This window comes from Crinia signifera, chromosome 7 (assembly GCF_055691185.1).
Source record: "Crinia signifera chromosome 7, ASM5569118v1, whole genome shotgun sequence".
Taxonomy (NCBI): Eukaryota; Metazoa; Chordata; class Amphibia; order Anura; family Myobatrachidae; genus Crinia; species Crinia signifera.
In genome coordinates, this window is record NC_139223.1 from 53,823,329 (window position 1) to 53,845,398 (window position 22,070).

Here is a 22,070-nt window from a genome sequence, read left to right on the forward strand (position 1 = left end):
CGTGGCTTGTTCTTGACGACGGAGTGACGTCCTTTCTTCCACTGGTGGTCCTGCTGTTCCTGTTCGTCTGCGGCGAGGCTCCGGCGTCTTGGTCTAAGAGCTTCTGGTCTGCAGCTGAGCGGCGGCGTCTTGTGCTATCAGAGAGGGATACGGTGACTGTGTGTTCTACCAGGCTGCCAAGCATAATATTTTAAACCTCAATGTACGTGAGCCTTATGTGTGCAGTAAAATTGTCTTGAATATATGCTCATTGGTGCGTCTCTTCTCTGACTTTTTTTGCACATATATATATATATATATATATATATATATATATATATATATTCCACAATATATCCGGCATTCAACTGATAAGACCCCCTATAATCACTTTGCAAAAGAGCCCAGCGATCACACATATATCACGCAACTTAGTGGCAATCACGTAACTTCCAAGAAGGACTACAGTAACTACTGTAATACAGTCAACATTTCGGTTATTTTAATAACCTTCTTCAGTATCCTGAAGAAGGTTATTAAAATAACCGAAACGTTGACTTTATTACATTCTTGGAAGTTACGCGAGTGCCACTAAGTTGCGTGATATATATATATATATATATATATAATGTCAGCATTTGTTGCATATCAGGAACCATAGATTTCAAAACGCTTTGTGTGATCAGGGCAAAGCAGATCAGACTGATGGTCATTGCCGTGACTGTGACTAATATGTGGCGCTACATACAACCTTTGCAGATATGTACTTTTTTTCACCCACATTCTTCTCAAACATATACAAAGGCAATTTATGTGGGTGCAATAATATCACCACTCCCACCTCACACCACATCCTTGTGTATCACAATAGTGACATATGTGCTATATGTCTTCTGTACTTGTTCAGCTACACATCTGCCTACAGCTGACTGTTCTATGTACAACTTGCCTATGTATGTTACCACAGTCTCTGCTGTATCCCATGACCCTCCTGTAGAAAATATCTCCTGTATGATTATGACGAGCATGATTGGAAATTAAAATCAGGTAATTTATTTATTGGAAACCACTGTCCATCCGCCCTTGTATACAGTTTGTGCAGGTTTTGCATTTGCATTTTGTTTCATTTGTCTGAGAGAAATGTTTTGCATATCTATTTTTCTGATAAAAATAAGGGAACTTCCCAATCTATTTGGTGCTTTGCTTAAGTTATTGTTTTCTTGCTGGACAAATTTACTAATATGTTTAGGGCAGCAGGACACTGTTGTGTTTTCACTCTCCATTTGACCTCTTAAACATTTGCAATAGATTATTAATTCATAAATCCTTTAATAATATATGGGGAAATATAGATCATAATAATGTTTGGGTTATTGTTTTACATGCAGTATAGCATTTCCTGATCATTTGTCTCTGATTTGTGAAATCGCTCTACTGAAATATTTATATATGTCCATACTAGCCAATCAGAGAGCAAACCATACATTGGTGTGATTAATAAAGTTATTTTTATTTGTATGGAACTTTATGTACATTGCTGAGAGTATCAGAGTTGATTGCAAGCCAATTGTTTTTTTTTTTTCAATATACAATCAGCTTTATTGACACATTTGCATTAAATGGTTTATTCATTCCAATTTTTCTGGTTTATGTCTTTTACTGATGAAGACTCGGACAGGAAACCCCATCGTTTGTTTGGGGGGAATGTAATCTTTTAAAAAATACAATACTAGTATTGTTTCTTCTATATGATATTTCATTGAAACTGCCTAATACAAATAAAATAGATGCTTTTTAAAATAAATATGCTGGGTCATTTTTAATTTAATCAATATTTAATATAGAATGGGTAGTCACAGGGACTAATTACAATATAAACACCAATAGAGTACCATTCCGCTTAAAATATCAACCAAATATGAAATAACAAAAACAATACAAAGCCAACAGCATCTGCAAAAATAATATTGTGTCAATATTCAGGAATAAGAACAAGACGCAGAAATTATTTATGACATCCAATAATTTTAAGTTTGATACACACTATAACATTATCTGGCCAATCTTTCTTGTTGGAACAAAAATCTGGTATGGGAGCAAATGACAATAGACCATTTTCTCAAAAACACTGGAAAACAGTCAAAAATGGACATTCAGACAAATTGATTAAATCCATTTGATTTAACCAATGTATATGAACCACCATATTTTCTTTTTTTTTTTTGGTTTAAGGGAGCAAATGGTTGCTTGTTATTTTCTTCCATACATTACCAGATTTTTGCTCAAACTAGAACGTTTGGACAGATAATCTTATAGTGTGTATTCAGCTTAACTAGCCATCAAATGCAGCAAACACAGGGGGTGATTCAGGTTGGTTTGTAAAAGCTAACTCCTTTAATGGAGGGGATTATTGTGGTTCATTCCTTCTGGCAAATTCCTTCTCAAATGGACAAAACCATGTGCACTGCAGGTGGGGTAGATGTTACTTGTGCAGAGAGAGTTAGATTTGGGTGGGGTTTTACTTCAAAGTGAGATCTATATTGCAGTACAAAAATAAAGCAGTCAGTATTTTCCCTGCACAGAAACAAGATAACTCACCCAAATCTAATTATCTCTGCACATTTTACATCTGCCCCCCTGCAGTGCACATGGTAATTTACTGGTCATCACTGTTTCACTGTCTAATCCAGGGGTGGGCAATTATTTCAGTTGGGGGGCCGCTTAACACTTCCAGTAAATGGTTGAGGGCCGCACTCAGGAAAAGGGGGTGTGGTCTCTCAAAAGGGGGGTGTCCTTGAGTGTAGTGTATCAGACCATATACCTTCTCTGTGCTACTGCCGCGGAGGAGGCTGGGTTCTGAACAGTGGCAGTGATCGTGAAAACCCGCCAAAAAAGTGGGTCCCTGGGACCCTTCACTTCTGAAATTTGGGGTCCTACCTGGCCTTTCTGGGTCCATATGGAGTGAAGGTTAATAATCTACAAATTTAAACATTTAAGGCCAATATGAAGCTTTTGCCTGGGTTATATGTTTCATTGTGTCATCTATAGCAGTGGTTCTCCAAACATAATAATAAAAACCTTAATAAAAAATTCTTAACAAATAAAATGAACCCTGCAGGGGGGGGGGGCGGGGGCATATTGCACACATACACATAGAACACCACACACAGCTCACCAGTAATACATACATAGTATATCACACATACTGCACACCACACTATAAATAGCCCACCACACACACACAGACTTCTTTGCTTTAATAAAATTAATGCAGTCCAATGAATAGCTACAGCCCCCACATCCCCTCCCTGCCAGGACCCCGGAGACACACTGACCTATAAATTGTGGTAGTTGTCCCTGAACACTCCGGGGCTGTGTGGTGCGATGTGCTGCAGCCTTCTCACATTCAGACAGTGTTCAGCTGCCTGTGCCCCCGCTATCTCTGCCCCTGCGTAGGAGCTTGGTCTGGGAAATCACAACAGTGGCTGCAATGTTATTATCATGCTGGGTATGTCCACCCCCCTCCCCAGCAATGTACATACGGAACATACATACACATGATGATAACATTGCAGCCACTGCAGTACTGTGAGTTCCTGGTCAGCGGTCCAACAATCCGGAGCAGCAGGGAGGGGGGTGGTACTGCAGCGCGCAGTACTTACGGTCTCCTCCTCATGGTTGTCTGCCCGGCGTCCTGCAACATCTCTCCGAGAACATAAAGTGCGCGTGCGCCAGTTGGGGCGGAGCCCGCAGCAGAAGGTCACAGAGAGGGGGAGGGGGAAATATCCCTGCTCTCCTCAGTCCTCAGCGGCAGTAGGGCACAATGACCAGCGGCTCAGCCGTTGGGCCGCTTGTCATTGTGCTACAGGTTTGAGTGGCGGGCCAGTCATGAGCCTTTCGCGGGCCGCATCCGGCCCGCGGGCCGCCTGTTGCCCACCACTGGTCTAATCAGTCTGGAAATATATGTCCCACAATTACTGGCTGTGGGTGGGTCTCAAGACAAAACAAAAACAAACAAGCTTTTATTATCTTTTGGAGGAAAGAAAGAAGCAAACAAAAAAAAGAAAACAATAAAAGCAAAATAAAAAAAGAAGTGATTATTAGGAGCTGTGTCTTAGATGATTAGGAGCTGTGTCTCATTACATATGCATGGGGCAGGGATCTGCTCATTAACCCCTTCCCGACATTTGACGTACATTTACGTCATGGTCGGGATGTACTTCCCGACGCATGGCATAAATGTACGTCATGCATTTAAAGTGTCACCGCGTCTATAGACGCGGTGACAGAGGGGAGATGGCTGCTGTCCCTGACAGCAGACATCTTCCCTCATTGCCCAGGGGGGGCAGCGATGCCCCCCCCATCGGCGATCGCTGCGATTGGCTGTTCAAATGTGAACAGCCAATTGCAGCGTTTTCTGTGTACCGGCGAATAACGGCGCTCGGTAACACAGGGATCGGTGGTGATTGGTGCTGTTAAGTACAGCACCAATCACCACTGGGTGTAAAGGGGTCACTGGTGGTCACCCTACCTCACCCCACCTGCCCCCAAGGCTGTGATTGGTCCGTCAGACCGACGGACCAATCACAGCCATTACACCTCAGAGAAAATAACGGAGACAGCCCTGCAGCCGCCATTCCGGTCAGGAACAGCGTGCAGAGCGGTCTCCGTGCCCATCTGTCCTCTTATACTGACCTGATCAGCGTTGGTGGTGTGGTGGCATCCGTGCTGCCTGCTGCTGGTGCTTCCTGGTTGTTGGTGCTTCCTGGTTGTTGTGCTGCTGCTGCTGCAGCGTCATTGTGTAATATAATTTTGTCTCTGCTGCCCCCTGCTGCCCCCCTTTTGTGCTGATCAGTATAAATTAACTGATCAGCAACTTTTTGGGGGTGCAGTTTTTTTTTTTATATATACCCCGTCAGGTTGCGCGCCTGCTGCCCCTCACTGCTAATCAGTGTTGCATCACTGATCAGCAGTTTTTTTTTTTTTGTTTTTTTTTTGAGGGTGCTGTGGGGTCTTTTTTTTTATTTTTTTTACACCCACGGTGATTTTGTGGGTGTCCTGTGGCCGCTGAACGCTGATCAGTGACGTACATCACTGATCAGCATTTTTGGCACAGGGTTGATCTAATTTTATTTTTTTTGATCAAATTCCTGTTGCCTTTGACTGATCAGCAGTTTTTTTAAAAAAAAATTTTTTTGGAGGGTGCTGTGGGGTCTTTTTTTTTTTTTTTTTTTTTACACCCACGGTGATTTTGTGGGTGTCCTGTGGCCGCTGAGCGCTGATCAGTGACGTACATCACTGATCAGCATTTTTGGCACAGGGTTGATCTAATTTTTTTTTTTTGGATCAAATTCCTGTTGCCTTTGACTGATCAGCAGTTTTTTTTATTTTTATTTTTTGGAGGGTGCTGTGGGGTCTTTTTTTTTAAAATTTTACACCCACGGTGATTTTGTGGGTGTCCTGTGGCCGCTGAGCGCTGATCAGTGACGGACGTTACTGACCAACATCTGTGCTCAATTTTTGGCGCAGGAGCTTTTTTTTTTTCTTTTAACCCCTTCAAGGTTGTACCGAAAGCTGCCTTGAAGCTGCTGCCCCTTAAGTGCACTTACACGTGTTAAAGCACTACATACACACTACATACCCCCCGTGTTGAAATAAAGTTTGTACCCCCCCTACACTATACACGTGTTGAAACACTACACTTACACAAACACAAAAATAATAAAAATGTCCCAATCATCCCAAAGACTGTTTTCAGCGGAGGAGGCATATGCCCTTATTGCCTCTGACACTGACACAGCCAGTGATGAAAGCGATGAATTTATCGCATTGGTCTTAACCTCCTCTTCCTCCTCTAGTGATGAGGGACCCCCTCAAAGACGCCCCCGTAGAGCAGCTGAGACCCCCCCCTCCAATGATTGATCTCGTATGGACCCCACCACCAGACAATTTTGAGCCCCAGGTTCCTGAGTTTTTGGCAAACCCAGGAATCCAATTTGATACTACAGGCCTCAAAGAAATTGACTTTTTCAAAGTCTTTTTCTCTGATGATTTTATAAATTTAATGGTGGACCAAAGTAATTTATATGCCCAGCAGTTTATTGCCCAAAACCCCACGTCATCATTTGCTAGGTGGACCCCTGTAAATGCAGTAGAGATGATGACATTTTGGGGTCTGGTGTTACATATGGGCATAGTTAAAAAGCCAAAAATTAGACAATATTGGAGTACAGATGTTCTGTACAGCACCCCACTTCATCGTATGGCCATGACCCGGACTCGTTTTGAGACGATCCTTAAATTTTTGCATTACAACGATAATGCACAGTGCCCACCCAGAGATGATCCCACCTTTGACCGGCTATTCAAAGTCAGGCCGGTCATTGATCATTTCAGCGCCAAATTTGCTGAGATGTACATCCCCGAAAAATTCATTTGTGTAGACGAGTCACTTATACATTTTAAAGGAAGGGTTAAATTCCGCCAGTACCTTCCCAATAAGAGGGCAAGGTATGGCATAAAAATGTATAAGCTGTGCGAAAGTACCTCAGGGTACACCCACAGGTTTAGGGTATATGAAGGGAAGGACACAAGAATTGAACCGCCAGAATGCCCCCCCCCCTCCCTCGTAGGTGTTAGTGGAAAGATTGTCTGGGATTTAGTGCACCCCTTCCTGGATAAGGGTTATCACCTCTATGTGGATAACTTTTACACCAGCATCCCCCTGTTTAAGGCCCTTGGTTCAAGAGGTACAGCAGCTTGCGGTACTGTGCGCAAGAACCAAAGAGGCCTCCCAAAAACGCACGTTGCCCAATTACTGAGAAAGGGTGAAAGCAGGGCACAATCCACCGAAAATATGTTGTTGGTCAAATATAAGGACAAGAGGGATGTCCTTATACTGACAACAATTCACGGAGACAGTACCACCTCCGTCCCTGTACGAGGTACCAGTACCCACACCTCAAAACCTATTGGTATCCTAGATTACAATAAGTACATGGGTGGAGTGGATCTTTCAGATCAGGTACTGAAGCCGTACAGTGCCCTGCGGAAAACAAAAATATGGTATAAGAAGCTGGCCGTGTATATCATCAAGATGGCACTGTATAACGCTTACGTACTATTCCGTTCTACCAGCCAGACGGGGAAATTTATGCACTTTCAAGAGGAAGTCATAAAGGGCCTAATATTTGTGAACCAGCAGGCAGAGGGCCCCAGTACTTCTAGTACTGGCCCCAGTACTTCTAGTACTGGCCCCCCGTTTTGTATCAGGGCAGCATTTTCCTAACGAAATCCCCTCCACTGGAAAAAAGGGCAGGACACAAAAAAGGTGCAAAGTTTGCTATAAAAAGGGAATAAGAAAGCAAACTATTTTCCACTGTGAAACTTGCCCCGACAAACCCGGCCTATGTATGAAGGAGTGTTTTAAAATATACCACACATCTATGGATTATTAGGTTCATCATTTCACCGTGCTTCGGGGGTCTTGCTAATGCGACATAGCACCCACCATTCATTCCACCAGAATCTGTGCTGCAAAATCCAAATATCACTCCTTCCCTTCTGAGTCCTGCCATGCACCCAAATGGTATTTTTTGGTCACATATGAGGCATTGCCGTACTCGGGAGAAATTGCGGCACAGATTTTGGGGTGCTTTGTCTCCTTCATTCCTTGTGAAAATGAAAAATTTTGAGCCAGAACTGCATTTTTGTGTAAAAAAATTTAATTTTTCATTTTCACAGCCCAGTTGTACCAAAATTGGTGAAACCCCTGGGGGTTTGAAATGTACACTATACCCCTAGATGAATTCCCTGAGGGGTGTAGTTTGCAAAATGGGGTCACTTGTGGGGGGGTTCCACTGTATTGGTGCTTCGGGGGTCTTGCTAATGCGACATAGCACACACCATTCATTCCACCAGAATCTGTGCTGCAAAATCCAAATATCACTCCTTCCCTTCTGAGTCCTGTCATGCACCCAAATGGTATTTTTTGGTCACATATGAGGCATTGCTGTACTCGGGAGAAATTGCGGCACAGATTTTGGGGTGCTTTGTCTCCTTCATTCCTTGTGAAAATGAAAAATTTTGAGCCAGAACTGCATTTTTGTGTAAAAAAATTTAATTTTTCATTTTCACAGCCCAGTTGTACCAAAATTGGTGAAACCCCTGGGGGTTTGAAATGTACACTATACCCCTAGATGAATTCCCTGAGGGGTGTAGTTTGCAAAATGGGGTCACTTGTGGGGGGGTTCCACTGTATTGGTGCTTTGGGGGTCTTGCTAATGCGACATAGCACCCACCATTCATTCCACCAGAATCTGTGCTGCAAAATCCAAATATCACTCCTTCCCTTCTGAGTCCTGCCATGCACCCAAATGGTATTTTTTGGTCACATATGAGGCATTGCCGTACTCGGGAGAAATTGCGGCACAGATTTTGGGGTGCTTTGTCTCCTTCATTCCTTGTGAAAATGAAAAATTTTAGCCAGAACTGCATTTTTGTGTAAAAAAATGTAATTTTTCATTTTCACAGCCCAGTTGTACCAAAATTTGTGAAACCCCTGGGGGTTTGAAATGTACACTATACCCCTAGATAAATTCCCTGAGGGGTGTAGTTTGCAAAATGGGGTCACTTGTGGGGAGGTTCCTAACTTTTAGCATCTTATGGTGCCTAGAAACCTACATGGTGCCTAAAAAATTATCTCATAAAAAGGAGGCTCCAAAATCAAGTAGGTGCTCCTTCTATTATGAAGCCTGTGGTTTGGTCAACGTGCACACTAGGGCCACATATAGGATATTTATGAAAACAAAAGAATTGGGGGAATCAATTTTTAGTCACATTTCTCTAGTAAAATATACTGTGTTCCTTAGAAAAATGTATTAAAATTGAAAATCTGCTTAAAAAATGAAATTTTGAAATTTCACCTACACTTTGTTTTAATTCCTGTGAAACACCTAAAGGGTTAACAAACTTCCAAAATGCTGTTTTGAATACTGTAAGGGGTGCAGTTTTTGAAATGGCATCATTTATGGGGGTGTCTCACATACAAGTCCCTCAAAGTCACATCAGAACTGAACTGGTCCCTAAAAAAATCAGTGTTTGAAATTTTCTTGAAAATTTGAGAATTTGCTATTCATATTTTAAGCCTCCTAGTGTCCAAAAAAATTAAAAGGAGGTTGAAATAATGATGGCAACATAAAGTAGACATGAGGGGCGAAATGTAATAGGGTGTGATTTTTGGACATGTGCGATTTTGGGTCAAAAACGGCCGAAATCGCACATTTTCCGAAAATCGCACATTTAATAGGTTGAAAATCGCGGTAAAAAAGTGCGATTTTTAGTCACATTTCAATTCGCATCCAGATGTTTTCCCATTATAAAGTATACAACTCGCAAATGTAATAGGGTGTGATTTTTGGCAAAAAATCGCAAAAAAAATAGACCAGGTTCTGACAGGCGAATTTGACAGAACCATGCACAGATCATTGAGATCTGTGCATGGTCCTGTTAATAAAAATGTGTAAAAGTGTTTTTATAAAAAAAAAAACGGCGTAGGGTCCCCCCTCCTAAGCATAACCAGCCCCAGGCTCATTGAGCCGGACCTGGTTCCAAAAATACGGGGGGACAAAAAGCATAGGGGTCCCCCGTATTTCTGAAACCAGCCCCGGACTCTTGGACCGGTCCTGGTTCCAAAAATACGGGGGACAAAAAATCTAGGGGTCCCCCGTATTTTGAAACCAGCACCGGGCTCCAACAGCCCACAGTGTCATGCCACAGCCGGGGGACACTTTTTATACAAGGTCCCCCGGCCAAAACATGAGCACCGTGGCTGGTCAGCCTTAGACGGGGTACCTGGAGGAGTGGGGACCCCCCCAATAAAGGGGTCCCCCCCCCAGGCTTCACCCGTCCAGGGCTGAAGCCCGGGGCTGTCACCGGCGTCCGTGGCCAGTGGACGCCGCCCTGATAGGGTTAAATCGATCATACGTTACATTGCTTTATACCGGAGAACTACAAGTGCCAGCAGACCTCCCCCGCATGCTGGGACTTGAAGAACCACAAGTCCCAGCATGCGGGGCATTAATGGGCCCGCTGGGACTTGTAGTCCACCTGTAAAAAGAATGTTTATAAAAAACACACACAGAGAGAAGTAAAAGTTTATTACACACACACACCTCACTTTTACACCAGCGTTATTTACCATTCCTGGATCCAGCGCTGGTCTGGCTGCTTCACAGCCGGCTCCCCCCGCACTGACAGGCAGCGGGGAGAACCGGCTTTCTCCGTTGCCTCTAACAGCTTCTGTAGCGCTGTTCCAGCGCTACAGAGGCTGAGAGCGCGATTGGCCGATACATCTCCATGGAGACGCATAGCTCAGTCCTGATTGGCTGAGCTATGCGTCTCCATGGAGACGCATAGCTCAGCCAAACGCGCTCTCAGCCTCTGTAGCACTGAGTCCCCCAGACCGGGACTTAGCCCCGCCTACCAGCCAATGATGGTCCAGCATGGGGGTTTTCCCGGACCATCATTGGCTGGTAGGCGGGGCTAAGTCCCGGTCTGGGGGCGGAGCCCCAGATGTAAACAGAACACCGGAGGACGGTGATCGTGGGGAAAATGCTGCAGGGCTCCCGGGGAAGCGCTGAAGACGTCTGTGGTGAGTATGATTTCTCTCCACAGCCTCCCCTCTGGATTCTACTGGACAAGGGGACCGAAGCTTCGTGTCAACATAGGTGAGTATGGATGAATGGGCTTGGTGTGTATTAAAGTTGTACTGTCTGTGTGTGTGTGTTTTTATTTAACTATTTGTAGTACTGTGGGACTACTAGTCCCAGCGGGCCCTTTATTGCCCCACATGCTTGGACTTGTGGTTCTCCAAGTCCCTGCATGTGGTGCAGGCTTGCTGGGACTCATAGTTCCACAGCAATACACAATAGGATTTTATCTATTTTTTTTACACCATTAATCAGCTCGATGCCCACAGCCCAGGGGCATCGAGGACAGCCCCGGGCTTCAGCATGGGCTGGTAAGTTCTGGAGGGGGGGGACCCCTTCTTTGGGGGGGTCCGCACTCCCCCAGGGCCCCTGCCCATGCTGACCAGTCAGAGGGCTGAATGCTTTGGCCGGGGGGACTTGTATAAAAAGTCTCCCCCCGGCTGTGGCATTACCCTGCTGGCTGGTTGGGCCCGGTGCTGGTTCTTGAAATACGGGGGACCCCCAGTCATTTTGTCCCCCATATTTTGGGAACCAGGACCGGCCCTTGAGCCTGGTGCTGGTTTTATAAAATCATGGAAACCCCAACTTGATTGTTCCTTTGATTTTATGAAACCAGGACCGGCTCTTTGAGCCCGGGGCTGGTTATGCTCAGGAGGGGGGACCCCACGCCGTTTTTTTTTTTATTTATTTTTTACCCAAACTCGCATATATGAAAATGCGCACGTTTTCATGACTGAAAATGCGCACATTTTCATGACTGAAAATCGTCCGAAATCGCGGCAAATCGCATTTTTTGCCGCTAATTCGCATCTCATTACATATGCGAATTCGCGGCAAAAAACACGATTTTTAAAGGTGCGATTTCTGGCGATTTTGGAACTCGTCCAAAAATCGCACCCTATTACATTTCGCCCATGGTCTTTGTTAGTTATTAACTATTTTGAGTGGTATGATTATTTGTCTCACAAGCAGAAAATTTAACATTTTGCAAATTGCAAAATTTTCAATTTTTTTACGACATTTTGGTATTTTTCACAAATAAACACAGACTGTATCGACCAAAATTTACCACTAACTTAAAGTACAATGTGTCACAAGAAAACAATCTCAAAATCACTGGGATAAGTAAAAGCAATAAAAAGTTATCCCCACATAAAGTGATACATGTCAGATTTGAAAAAAAGGGCTCTGTCAGGAAGGCAAAAACAGGCTGCGGCGGTAAGGGGTTAAATATGCACTGTGCTGGGTCCCCGCTTATTAGATATTTACAGGGCGGGACCAGATCAGTGCTTACTGCTGCTTGGGTCAGCTCAGCCAGTGGCACCTGTAGTCAATCACCTCGCTCCTTCTTGGGGGGGTGCCGGAATATTTTTTGCCAGGGGGTAAAAATATTTCTAGCTACGCCACTGATCGGCATCATCAAGCCCCGCTCCAAGTCTGGAAAATACTGGGATACTGGGATTAGCGGGTCTTCGATGTAGAGGTGGAGCTAACATGATGACATTTTAGCCCCACCCCTCCCAAAAAGCGGCGAATTGCGGTATTTAAACACTGTGCCGTGGTATTTAAACAACAGGACAAGGATCAGTGGGTGGGCTAGGTGGAATCCAGGAGGTTTGCCTACCTTTCCAGGGCCTGGAGGGGGACCCAAGTTCCGGGACACTCCCGGCCAATCCCGGAGGGTAGGCAACCCTGCCTTAGATGTGTTGCAGTATGGGGATTAGGAACCACGGGCCTAATTCTACATCACTTGGAACAGGGTGAATTCGGGTGCATGCGCAAGCATGTATTTGCACATGGGCAGACCGCGGCAACAAACGGGTTTGGTTAGTTACACACTTGCTGGGCCATTCATTGCATGAAGCGAGAGGCAGGGGTGGTGGCGGTGCTGGACCATGGGAATGGCCAGCATTTTATGGGCGTCCATAGGAAACCGCTAGCCGTTCCAATGGGTACGCGGGTCACGGCAGGGCTGATGCCTGCTGAGGTTGGGCAACTGACGTCCTGTGAAGTCAGCCGCCCGCTCCATCTTTGTCCCGAATGCTTGCTCATCCCTGTCAGCACGGCTGCGGGGAGCGGATTCCCTGCCCATCTCCACTTCAGGAAGACGGTCAGGTTTAGCAGGGAGCTGGCGCAGGGCGGCTCCAACGGAACAAGGCTCACGAGCGTCTGGAATGCGTGAGCCCCTTCCATCGGCTGGCGACGGGTAGTGGGGCCTGGTGAATGCCGATAGAATCACCAGGAGCAGTTCCAATGTGAGTAAATAAACCCCGGTGAATCTCTGAGACAAAAGGCTCAGCTGTTATGAGTCTTGTCCGCTCATATACATTGACATGAAATAATTTGGAACTTACATATTTTAGAGCAGTACACAATTAAATGGGAAATGACAGGATGAATCAGGGATAATTTGGTTAATTAGCAGTGGTGTGTCTATAAAAAGTTTGGGGTCACCCAGACAATGTCACATTTTACATTAAAACTGACTTTTATTTATCAAATAGGTTGCAAAATGGATAGAACATATAGGCAAGGTTAGAAATAATGATTTTTATTTGAAATAATAATTGTGTCCTTTAAACTTTGAATCAAAGAATGCTCCTTTTGCCGCAATTACAGTATTGCAGTCCTTTGGCATTCTAGCTGTTAATTTGTTGAGGTAATCTAAAGAAATTTCACTCCACACTTCCTGAAGCATCTCCCACAAGTTGCATACCATACGGTCAAGCTGCTCCCACAGCTTAATGAGGTTAAGATCTGGTGACTGCGCTGGCCACTCCATTACAGACAGAATACCAGCTGTCTGCTTCTTCCCAAAATAGTTCTTGCATAATTTGGAGGTGTGCTTTGGGTCATTGTCCCTGATGGCTAAATGACCCCCATTGTTAAAGCCACCCCACTATCAATGCCAACCCGAAGCGTGGCGAGCGCAGCGAGCCCGCGAGGGGCGGCGGTACGCGTCCTCCGACCTTTTCATACCTCCACTATCCACGTCGGCGTGGAGTTGATTTTATATAGTGCGGCGAGCGCAGCGAGCCCCGCGAGGGGACGTGGATACCTTCACAGTTATACGCGTCCCCTCGCGGGCTTCACAGGTATCTGCGTGCGCTCGCCACGCTTCGGGCTCGGAGGCTCGCTGCGCTCGCCACACTATATAAAATCAACTCCACGCCGACGTGGATAGTGGGGGTATGAAAAGGTCGGAGGACGTGTACCGCTGCCCCTCGCGGGCTCGCTGCGCTCGCCACGCTTCGGGTTGGCGTTGATAGTGGGGTGTCGTTAACAATGGGGGGCATTTAGCCATCAGGGTGGGTATACAATTAAAAATGGGGTCTGGGGGGCCATTTCACATATGAAACAGGCATCTGGGTGCCTTCACATATTAAAATCGCGGCAAATCGCATCGCATGCAATCTGATTGTATGCGATGCGATTTGACGCGATTTTTAGGTGCGATGAAGAAAATCGGGCGCCCAGATAAGTCACAAGTACCAAATTATTGAATTTCAAAAAAATGTATAGAGTGTATTTCTGATTAATTAAAACAGTGCTTTACTTTCAAAAATAAGTAACTGTCTAAATGACCCAAAACTTTTAAACGGTAGTGTAACCACTGGTCCCATAACCTGTTGATTATAGCTCTGAATATTATAATCCATCAAGTACTTATCCAACCTTATCTTAAATGTTTTTAATGTATATGCCATCACAAGCTCCGCAGGCATTGAGATCCACCCCATTATTGCCCTCACCGTAACCCTTTCCTTCTGAGGGTTCGAAACATCCTCTCCTCCAGTCTAAGCAGATGTCCTATTGTCTTGGTCACCGACCTTAAGGTAAAGAGGGTGATTGATAGTTCCTTATGTTCACCCTTGATATATATTAATACATGGTTGCAAGGTGTAAGTTTCACATGGGCCCCTGGGAGGGCCCACACCACATACACTGCACCTATTTAATTAACTTGCCCCTCCAGAGTCCTGTGTTGGTGTTGCACAGATCAACAGGAAAATTATCTGTCGACCATGTTACTGCAGACCTAATCATGTATTGTACACTCTCTACTGGCATCGGCATCATGGAGAGCCCCACAGGGAGGCTGCTCCTCCAATCCACCTCTGCGGAGTGAAGACATTTACCCTGAATATATTTTCCCTGGAATAGAGGGAGGGGGCTATAATAATACGTTATATAAATAGAGCAACCCACAACAGCCACCATGATTCCCTTTGTCATTATGGTGTTCTGTTTAGTGGTAGGCCATTTGTGGCATTTTCTGTACTTGTCTTTTTGTTTTTCATTTTTCTATCTGCACCTAAATGCCCAACATTTCTCCAATATGGTTATACATCACAAGGCTGAGTAACTGATTCCATTGAAGATTTCTGCATAATATTTACAGAACATTGAGGCTTACTGTGGTTTCTATTATATAATATTTTTTCCGTGAGAACCTAAGAAGCAAGGTGGTTTCAGAGTGTGCAGCCCACAACCATTTACACATCTTCCATGCAAGAAGATGAAGAAAACCAAGAAGTTAGCAGCACTTTCATCTGATTACAGTATAGATTAGGCTACAGCAGGTATGATTATTAAACTGAAAAAAAAGTTTTTTTGTAATATACAGTATATTGTCATGATGAACATCAGTCTGGAGAGTTGTTAGAACAGGTATACTAATTCTGTCACACATTACTAGGATGGGATATTGCTAATAGCAACCATCAGATTCTACTTATTTATTTAGCACCTTCTAGAAGATAATAGATATAATCTGATTGGTTGCTATGGGCAACATCCCATCTACAATAGAAATCCCATCTCAGTAAATTTACCCCTGAGAATCCCTTGGACCACATGAGGCGCTGTGATTTCATTGGCCAGTGGGCTTCCACTAGTCAGAACTAGAGATGAGCGGTTCGGATTCCGTGGAGCTTGCGAGTTTCCGGCTTTGTTCTTAAACCCAAGCGCGGCCAGATGCAGGAATCATGCGTTGGATTCTTGTGAGATGCCGAGTCTATAAAAGCTTGGCGTCCCCAGAATTCGGCGCAATTTGACAGTCACGCTTCCAATTGCGCACAGCTCTGCTTGTGGCGGGTCTGGGCGTTGTTTAGGAGGGGTGTTGAACTTGTCAGACTCATCATTAGTGTGCAGAGGTGTACAGAGCAGTCAGTGCAAAGGGGTGTTGTGCAGTGTAGACTAGAGGGGTTAGTGTGGTGCATAGGGGTGTTGTGCAGTGCAGAGGGGTTTGTGGCAGTGCAGTGCAGACACAGAGCAGAGGGGTTTGTGCAGTGCAGAGGGGTTTGTGCTGTGCAGACTGCAGAGGGGTTTGTGTGCTGGGTTATATATTATATATACAGTATTATACTTATATTGTAGTGATTGTACAGGTCGTGTGTTAGGCAGGCTGTCAGTCAGTGTAGGGGGGTACAGTAGTACACAGGCAGGTTGTCAGTCTGCTTTTCATTGTTCATTTTTATTTCATTGTGGTGTGCGGTCACTGTGGTGTGCTGCACTGCAATCCAATACACCATATACTACTGTCAGAAGCAGAACAAGTTCCGTGTGTGATTGTTGTGCCTCCACGGACCACGCAGTGTTATCCAAGCCCTGTCCATAAAAGAAAATACAATATAAAAATAAATGTTGCTGTTCTTTTTTTATTTGCTGTATACAGCACCCCAATAGTATACACCACAAGTTCCGTGTGTTATTTTTCTTCGTCCACGCAGCGCTATACAAGCTACGCATTAAAATTACTTAAAGTACAAAAATCCAAATCAATTTTTCTCTTCACTTATTCATTGTTTGTCTGTACTGCACCCATAGTATAGTGTCAGAAGGTGCGTGTGTGATTGTTCGGCCTTCACGCAGCATTATATAAGCTGCGCATTAAAAATAAATTAAGATATTAAAGTAAAAAAATCAAAATCAATTTTTCTCTTCTTTATCATTGTTTGTGTGTACTGCACCCATAGTATACTGTATATGATATTAATAACCAGCCAGCTTGCTGCAGACCTTGGCCTAAATTGAATGAAAACAACATTGTGAGCTGTAAAGTGATCAAAATCGTCTGGAAAGGGCTGAAAATTAATGTTATTGAGGTTAATATTACTCTAGGGACAAAAAACGCAAACATTACGTGATTTGGGTGTTTTTTGACCATTTTTGAAAAAAAATCCAAAGCTTTTCACTGCCACTCGACAAAGCCAAATCAAAATCAAAATCCATGTGACCAATCCAAATCCAAATCTTCGTCACTGGCACTCATCTCTAGTCAGAACAGTCAGTATAAGCATGCAGAGTTGCTAGTTTCTGGATGTTTGGTGTTGCCCTGAAGTTGGTGTTGCATGGGTTCCACCATTATGAATTGATCAGCTGACTTTAGGCTTGTCCACACCTTGAGTGGCTAGGTTCTACATGACTAGATTCACCATTGATTGACCAGAGTGCCCTATTTAAATCCCTCAGTTGCACCTGCTCAGTGCCAGTTCATCTTGTACTGTTCAAGGTTCCAGTGTCAGCAGCACTACCGTGCGATCTAATTCAATCTGCCAAGTGCACAATCAACATCAGGGTGTATAACCATTCAGCCTGTAGAATGCACATCCATTATACTGTAAGTGAGCATTACCATTTATAGCCTGCAGAGTGCACATCCTACATCAGTGGTTCCCAACTTTTTTTCTCTCCCGTACCCCTTGATTAGGCTTTTCATTGATGAGTACCCCCTCCTCTCAATTTAAAATATAGACAGCACTTACGAGTGGAGTGGAAGTGAGCGGTATGCGTATCCTTATGCATGTCCTAATATTAAAGAGTAGCGGACAGGAATCGTGCCCTTCCGTGTCTGGCCGCTGGTTATGTACTGTCTCCAGGGTTCCCACTTACACCTGTAGGATTAATGCTGCTGCTTCTTCCACCTGTGTTAGCGCAGGACAGATGATCGCTGAGGTCTATGGGCAGCATGGGAAGCTCCCATTGGATTGCTGGTCAGGCAAAAGCACAATGAGACGCTGATGATGCTGAAGACAGAACCATAAGGGACACAACATGGTTCTTCTCCATAGCAATGGGTCTTCTTCTGCCATCAAAATACTTTTTTTCATCTTCCGCCATTACCAATATTATTTTCAAGTACCCCCAACTGGTCTGCAGAGTACCCCCACTGGGAACCACTGGCCTACATCACCGTGTATTACCATTCAGCCTGCAGGGAACACTTTATGTTATATCTGCTAGCATTTCTATTCACAGTCAGCAGAGTGCGGTTATCCCAATGTATATTAGCACTTGCAACCAGTAGTGTTCACATGTAGAGTGCACCAGGGCCATAACTAGCATGGTGTGGAGTTTGCAATCACACACTGCACTGCAGGGTAGGGGGTGCTGTTATTCACATTTGTTAATTATTTGTCTTCTTTACTTTCACTTATTTTTGTGCAGTATCAAATAGCTATATGGGAGTTTGTGGCCACAGCTGACCTGATAAAGTATAGAAAGCAACTGTGCATTGTTATTCTTTTGTTTTCACTCTTCCCTAAGGAATGTACATGGTTTTGTATATACAGTTCCCTAGTAATGATTTAGCCATCAGCTATATGAATTACCAACCCGTCTGTGAGAAATGTATCATACCTGTTCATTATTTTGTTACAGGAAAGGAAATCCGATATGAAAAATATGAAGAAACCTAAGCGTGCTGCAGTTCTGTTACTAACAGCTCTGTGCGGCATCACAGCAATAGGTGAGTGCGCAGCGACACATGCGCTAGGCCTGGGGTGCGCTGTGAGTTTCAGTACTCTGACAATCTCTATATTCATTTTTCCCCCTCTAAACCACATCAGTAAAAAAACCTCCAAACTAAACCTATGCTGACTCATATATAACTCTGAACACTTCAAAGAAATGACTCATTGTCAGTCATGGTATGACAAGCTTCCAGTTTAGGTTCTCTGCACTGCAATATACTGTATTCACTGCAAGAATTAGGCATATTCATCGTTTGTGCAATTATTCAATCAAGTTTTATTCTTTACAGGGCTGCCATAATAAATTGTGGGGCTTGACAAAAGAGGCAAAGCAGACCCCCACCAGGGGTAATTGGACTCCTCCCCAAACAGTGTATGTCCTGCACAAATTCTGTCTCTCCAGCTCCCCTCCTTCTCTCCTGTCAGCCCTTATTCCATCTTTTCAGCCTCCTTCTGTCTCTCCAGCCAGCTCCCCTTCTGCCTTCACCAACAAGCCCCCTTTATGTCTTACCAGCCAGCCCCCCTGGTATCTCACCAGCCGGCCCCCCTCCTATCTCACCAGCCGGCCCCCCTCCTATCTCACCAGCCACACCTTTACAATCTCACCAGCCAGCCCTCTTCTATCTAACCAGCCAGCCGCCTTATGTTCTGCAAGCCAGCTCCCCTCCTTTCTCACCAGCCAGCCCCCCCTTCTATCTCAACAGCCACCTCTCTTCTGTCTCACTAGTAATCCCATCTTGCGTGTCCAGCCCCTCTTATTTTTCCTACAGCCAGCCCCCCTTATATGACTTAAGCTCCAGCCCCCACAGCCCAAAGACACTTATGTTCTGCTGCATATATCCTCTAGCTGTCCCTGTGGGGGAATATTCATGTAAACCCAGGGCCGGTGTGAGGTATCTCAGCACCCTAGGCCAATCTTGTGAAACACCTTCCCGCCCCCTCAGCACAGCGGCAGGAGACCTCTCTCTCTCTCTCCCCCCCCCCCCCCCCTTCGGTGGCTCTCCTCAGCCCAGGTGCGGTAACCCCCCACTCACCGCAGCATAGCCAGGGGACTTCCCGTCTCGGCTTTCCTCAGGGGCTGCGGGAGGGAGTCCTCTCTTCCCCCAGCTCTCCTCAGCAGGTCTGTGGGTGACTCTTCCCTCCCCCCCAGCTATCATTATGAAGGTGTTCGTAAAGACAGAGTTCATTGTCTGAGAGTAAAGGTGCATCAGCCAATCATATCAAGAGCTCTGCATACCTCTGGTCTGTATGGGAGGGTGGATAGAATGAAGTTGTAATTGAAGAGGAAAAACTACAACAAAACCAGTCTGATGATGTTGCTAGAAAATGTCAGTGACCCAGTTACATGGTGGAAGAGACAAAAAAGTTAGTTTGCAACATAGGAAGCCCAGGCATTGGGACATGAACCAGGCCAACAGTGCAAATCATGGTAGAAACTTACCCATCAGTCTGAGGCCATTATCACAGCAAAAAGTGGTTCTACTAAGTATTTGGGGTCGATCCTATTAGCCGCGGATGATTTGCGAATGCGAATCACCACGGCACCGGACGCACTTCATGGTGGACGGAATTTGCCTGAAAGAGCTCGCCTCCATAGGGTTGCGAGCAATTTTAGCTGAATTTGAGCCTGTGAAGGGTGCGAGATCGGGTTAATTCAGGTGCCGTTGCCAGCGTTTAAATGCTTTGGAATGACTCCCGAACGGCACCTCGCACCCATCGCAAATAATAGGATACGACCCTTAGTCTGCAGAAGAATGCACTTGTTTAGTTTTTATTTAATAAAATAAAATAAAAAAAAGACAAAATAAATTCTGAATTTGAAATTTTAAAATCTTTCTATGAATAATTGTGTTACTAAGAAGTTTGTATCTCTCGATGTTTCAGCTGAATGTTGTAAAGCTCTTCACTGCACTGTGGATTATATAGACACGTTAACGTGTAACTATAATGGAGATAAAGAAGAGAACGCTAGCGTTTCATATACCCTGCATGCAGAATGGTAAGCAGATATCAGCAACCCTGTCATAACAAAATAGGCATTTTATGTAGATACCCCCAAAATGTAAGCATCCATCCTGAGTATGGTGGAGATATATCTGCTGCAGTTTCAGTAGCAATAGCAGTGTCCATAGGTTTCTATGGAGGTAGAGATAATGGGGGAAACTTACTAAGATGGGAGTTCTGTTTCAAATGGGATGTTGCTATGTGAAACAGAACTCGCGTCTTAGTACATTTTCCCATACTGTGTGATTAACCAAGCTTAGCTGTGGTAGCCAATGCTATATTTTGATGGAGTTCGCCTTTTTAGCCTATGGACTGCATATGGCAGGATATACTGTGAGAAGGACCCTCTGGATCAGATAGCTCGCCGGCAGAACTCCCTCCTCTTCACTCGCTGTTTCCACCTCGCTGGTTTCATTCGGTGAAGTGGAAATGGTGAGTGTGGTCATTAAAACAGCAGGGCTTGCCACAAAATGCAGCAGATTTGCTGCATTTGCGGTGAACCTCACCGTTTAAGGGTATCCTCGCCATCCTCTCACACGAGGATTTCTCCCTTATGTTGAATATGGCTAGGGACGGCGAGAATGGCTTGTTTTCAGGGAGGTTAAGCCATCCTAGCCGTACAAACCCCCTTGCCGGTCTGCATTGAATACCGTCCATAGTTTTTTTTTTACTAAGATGGGAGTTCTATTGAAGATGTGGTTACCCATTGCAACCAATCAGAATTTACTTCTTAGTAGTCAACTGGGTCAAATGATCTATATGGTCATAAAGTCATCAAGAAGTCGACACATGAAAATTATCGTCACAGTTTTTAAATGTTTTTGGGATTTTATTTTGTTTGTTAAACCCCATGTGACCTCAATTAGTGCCACCATGACCTAATGACCATTTGACCCAGTTAAATTATGCCATTACTTTTCCTTCACCAATTAGGGTGTATCCTTCCCCTGACACTTCCCATGCTTAAGCTTCCCATAGAGAAATCAAAACTGTTCTTCAATTTATCTATTCTATGACAATATTATACATCCTATTCAACCACTACTATCTACCACTGGTGGAGCCTGAGCAGGTTCACCATTGTGCTTGTCCTTTGTTACATTGAATAATCTTTTTTTATTTTTTATTTTTAAGGACCCTTGAAGAGTCAGAAGAGACTTGTGATCTGCTTTCCTCAGCCGGTAGACAGGAATACATCTGCACCATTGATATGGAAGACTTCAATGTTGATGATAAATGTACAGTTGTCATAACTGCAGAAGTCAATGGGCATTCTCATTCAAATCAGACCTGCGGACCTTTCAGTATAGGTGACCGGTGTAAGCCACCCAAATGTTTGCTTTATTCAACTTCTCACAATGGGCCTTATTTTGGTTCACTCTTTCTGACAAAATCCTTCTTAGATGGACAAAACCATGTGCACTGCAGGGGGGCAGATGTAAAATGTGCAGAGAGAATTAGATTTGGGTGAGTTATTTTGTTTCTGTGAAGGGAAAATACTGGCTGCTTTATTTTTACACTGCAATATAGATCTCACTTTGAAGTAAAACCCCACCCAAATCTAATTATATCTGCACATGTTACATCTGCCCCACCTGCATTGCACATGGTTTTGCCCATCTAA

The 22,070-nt window shown here is 44.5% G+C and overlaps 1 protein-coding gene across 1 annotated transcript in view; it reads left to right on the forward strand.

The window, feature by feature from the left end:
* Positions 1–889: 889 nt before the first annotated feature.
* Positions 890–22,070, forward strand: part of IL21R (interleukin 21 receptor) — a 45,036-nt gene continuing 23,855 nt past the window's right edge. Inside the window, exons 1-4 of the mRNA XM_083154981.1 lie at positions 890–1,026; positions 18,351–18,438; positions 20,327–20,441; positions 21,581–21,765. Coding sequence (XP_083011107.1) covers positions 18,366–18,438; positions 20,327–20,441; positions 21,581–21,765 — 373 coding nt within the window. The 5' untranslated portion in view covers positions 890–1,026; positions 18,351–18,365. The remainder of the gene's footprint in view (positions 1,027–18,350; positions 18,439–20,326; positions 20,442–21,580; positions 21,766–22,070) is intronic.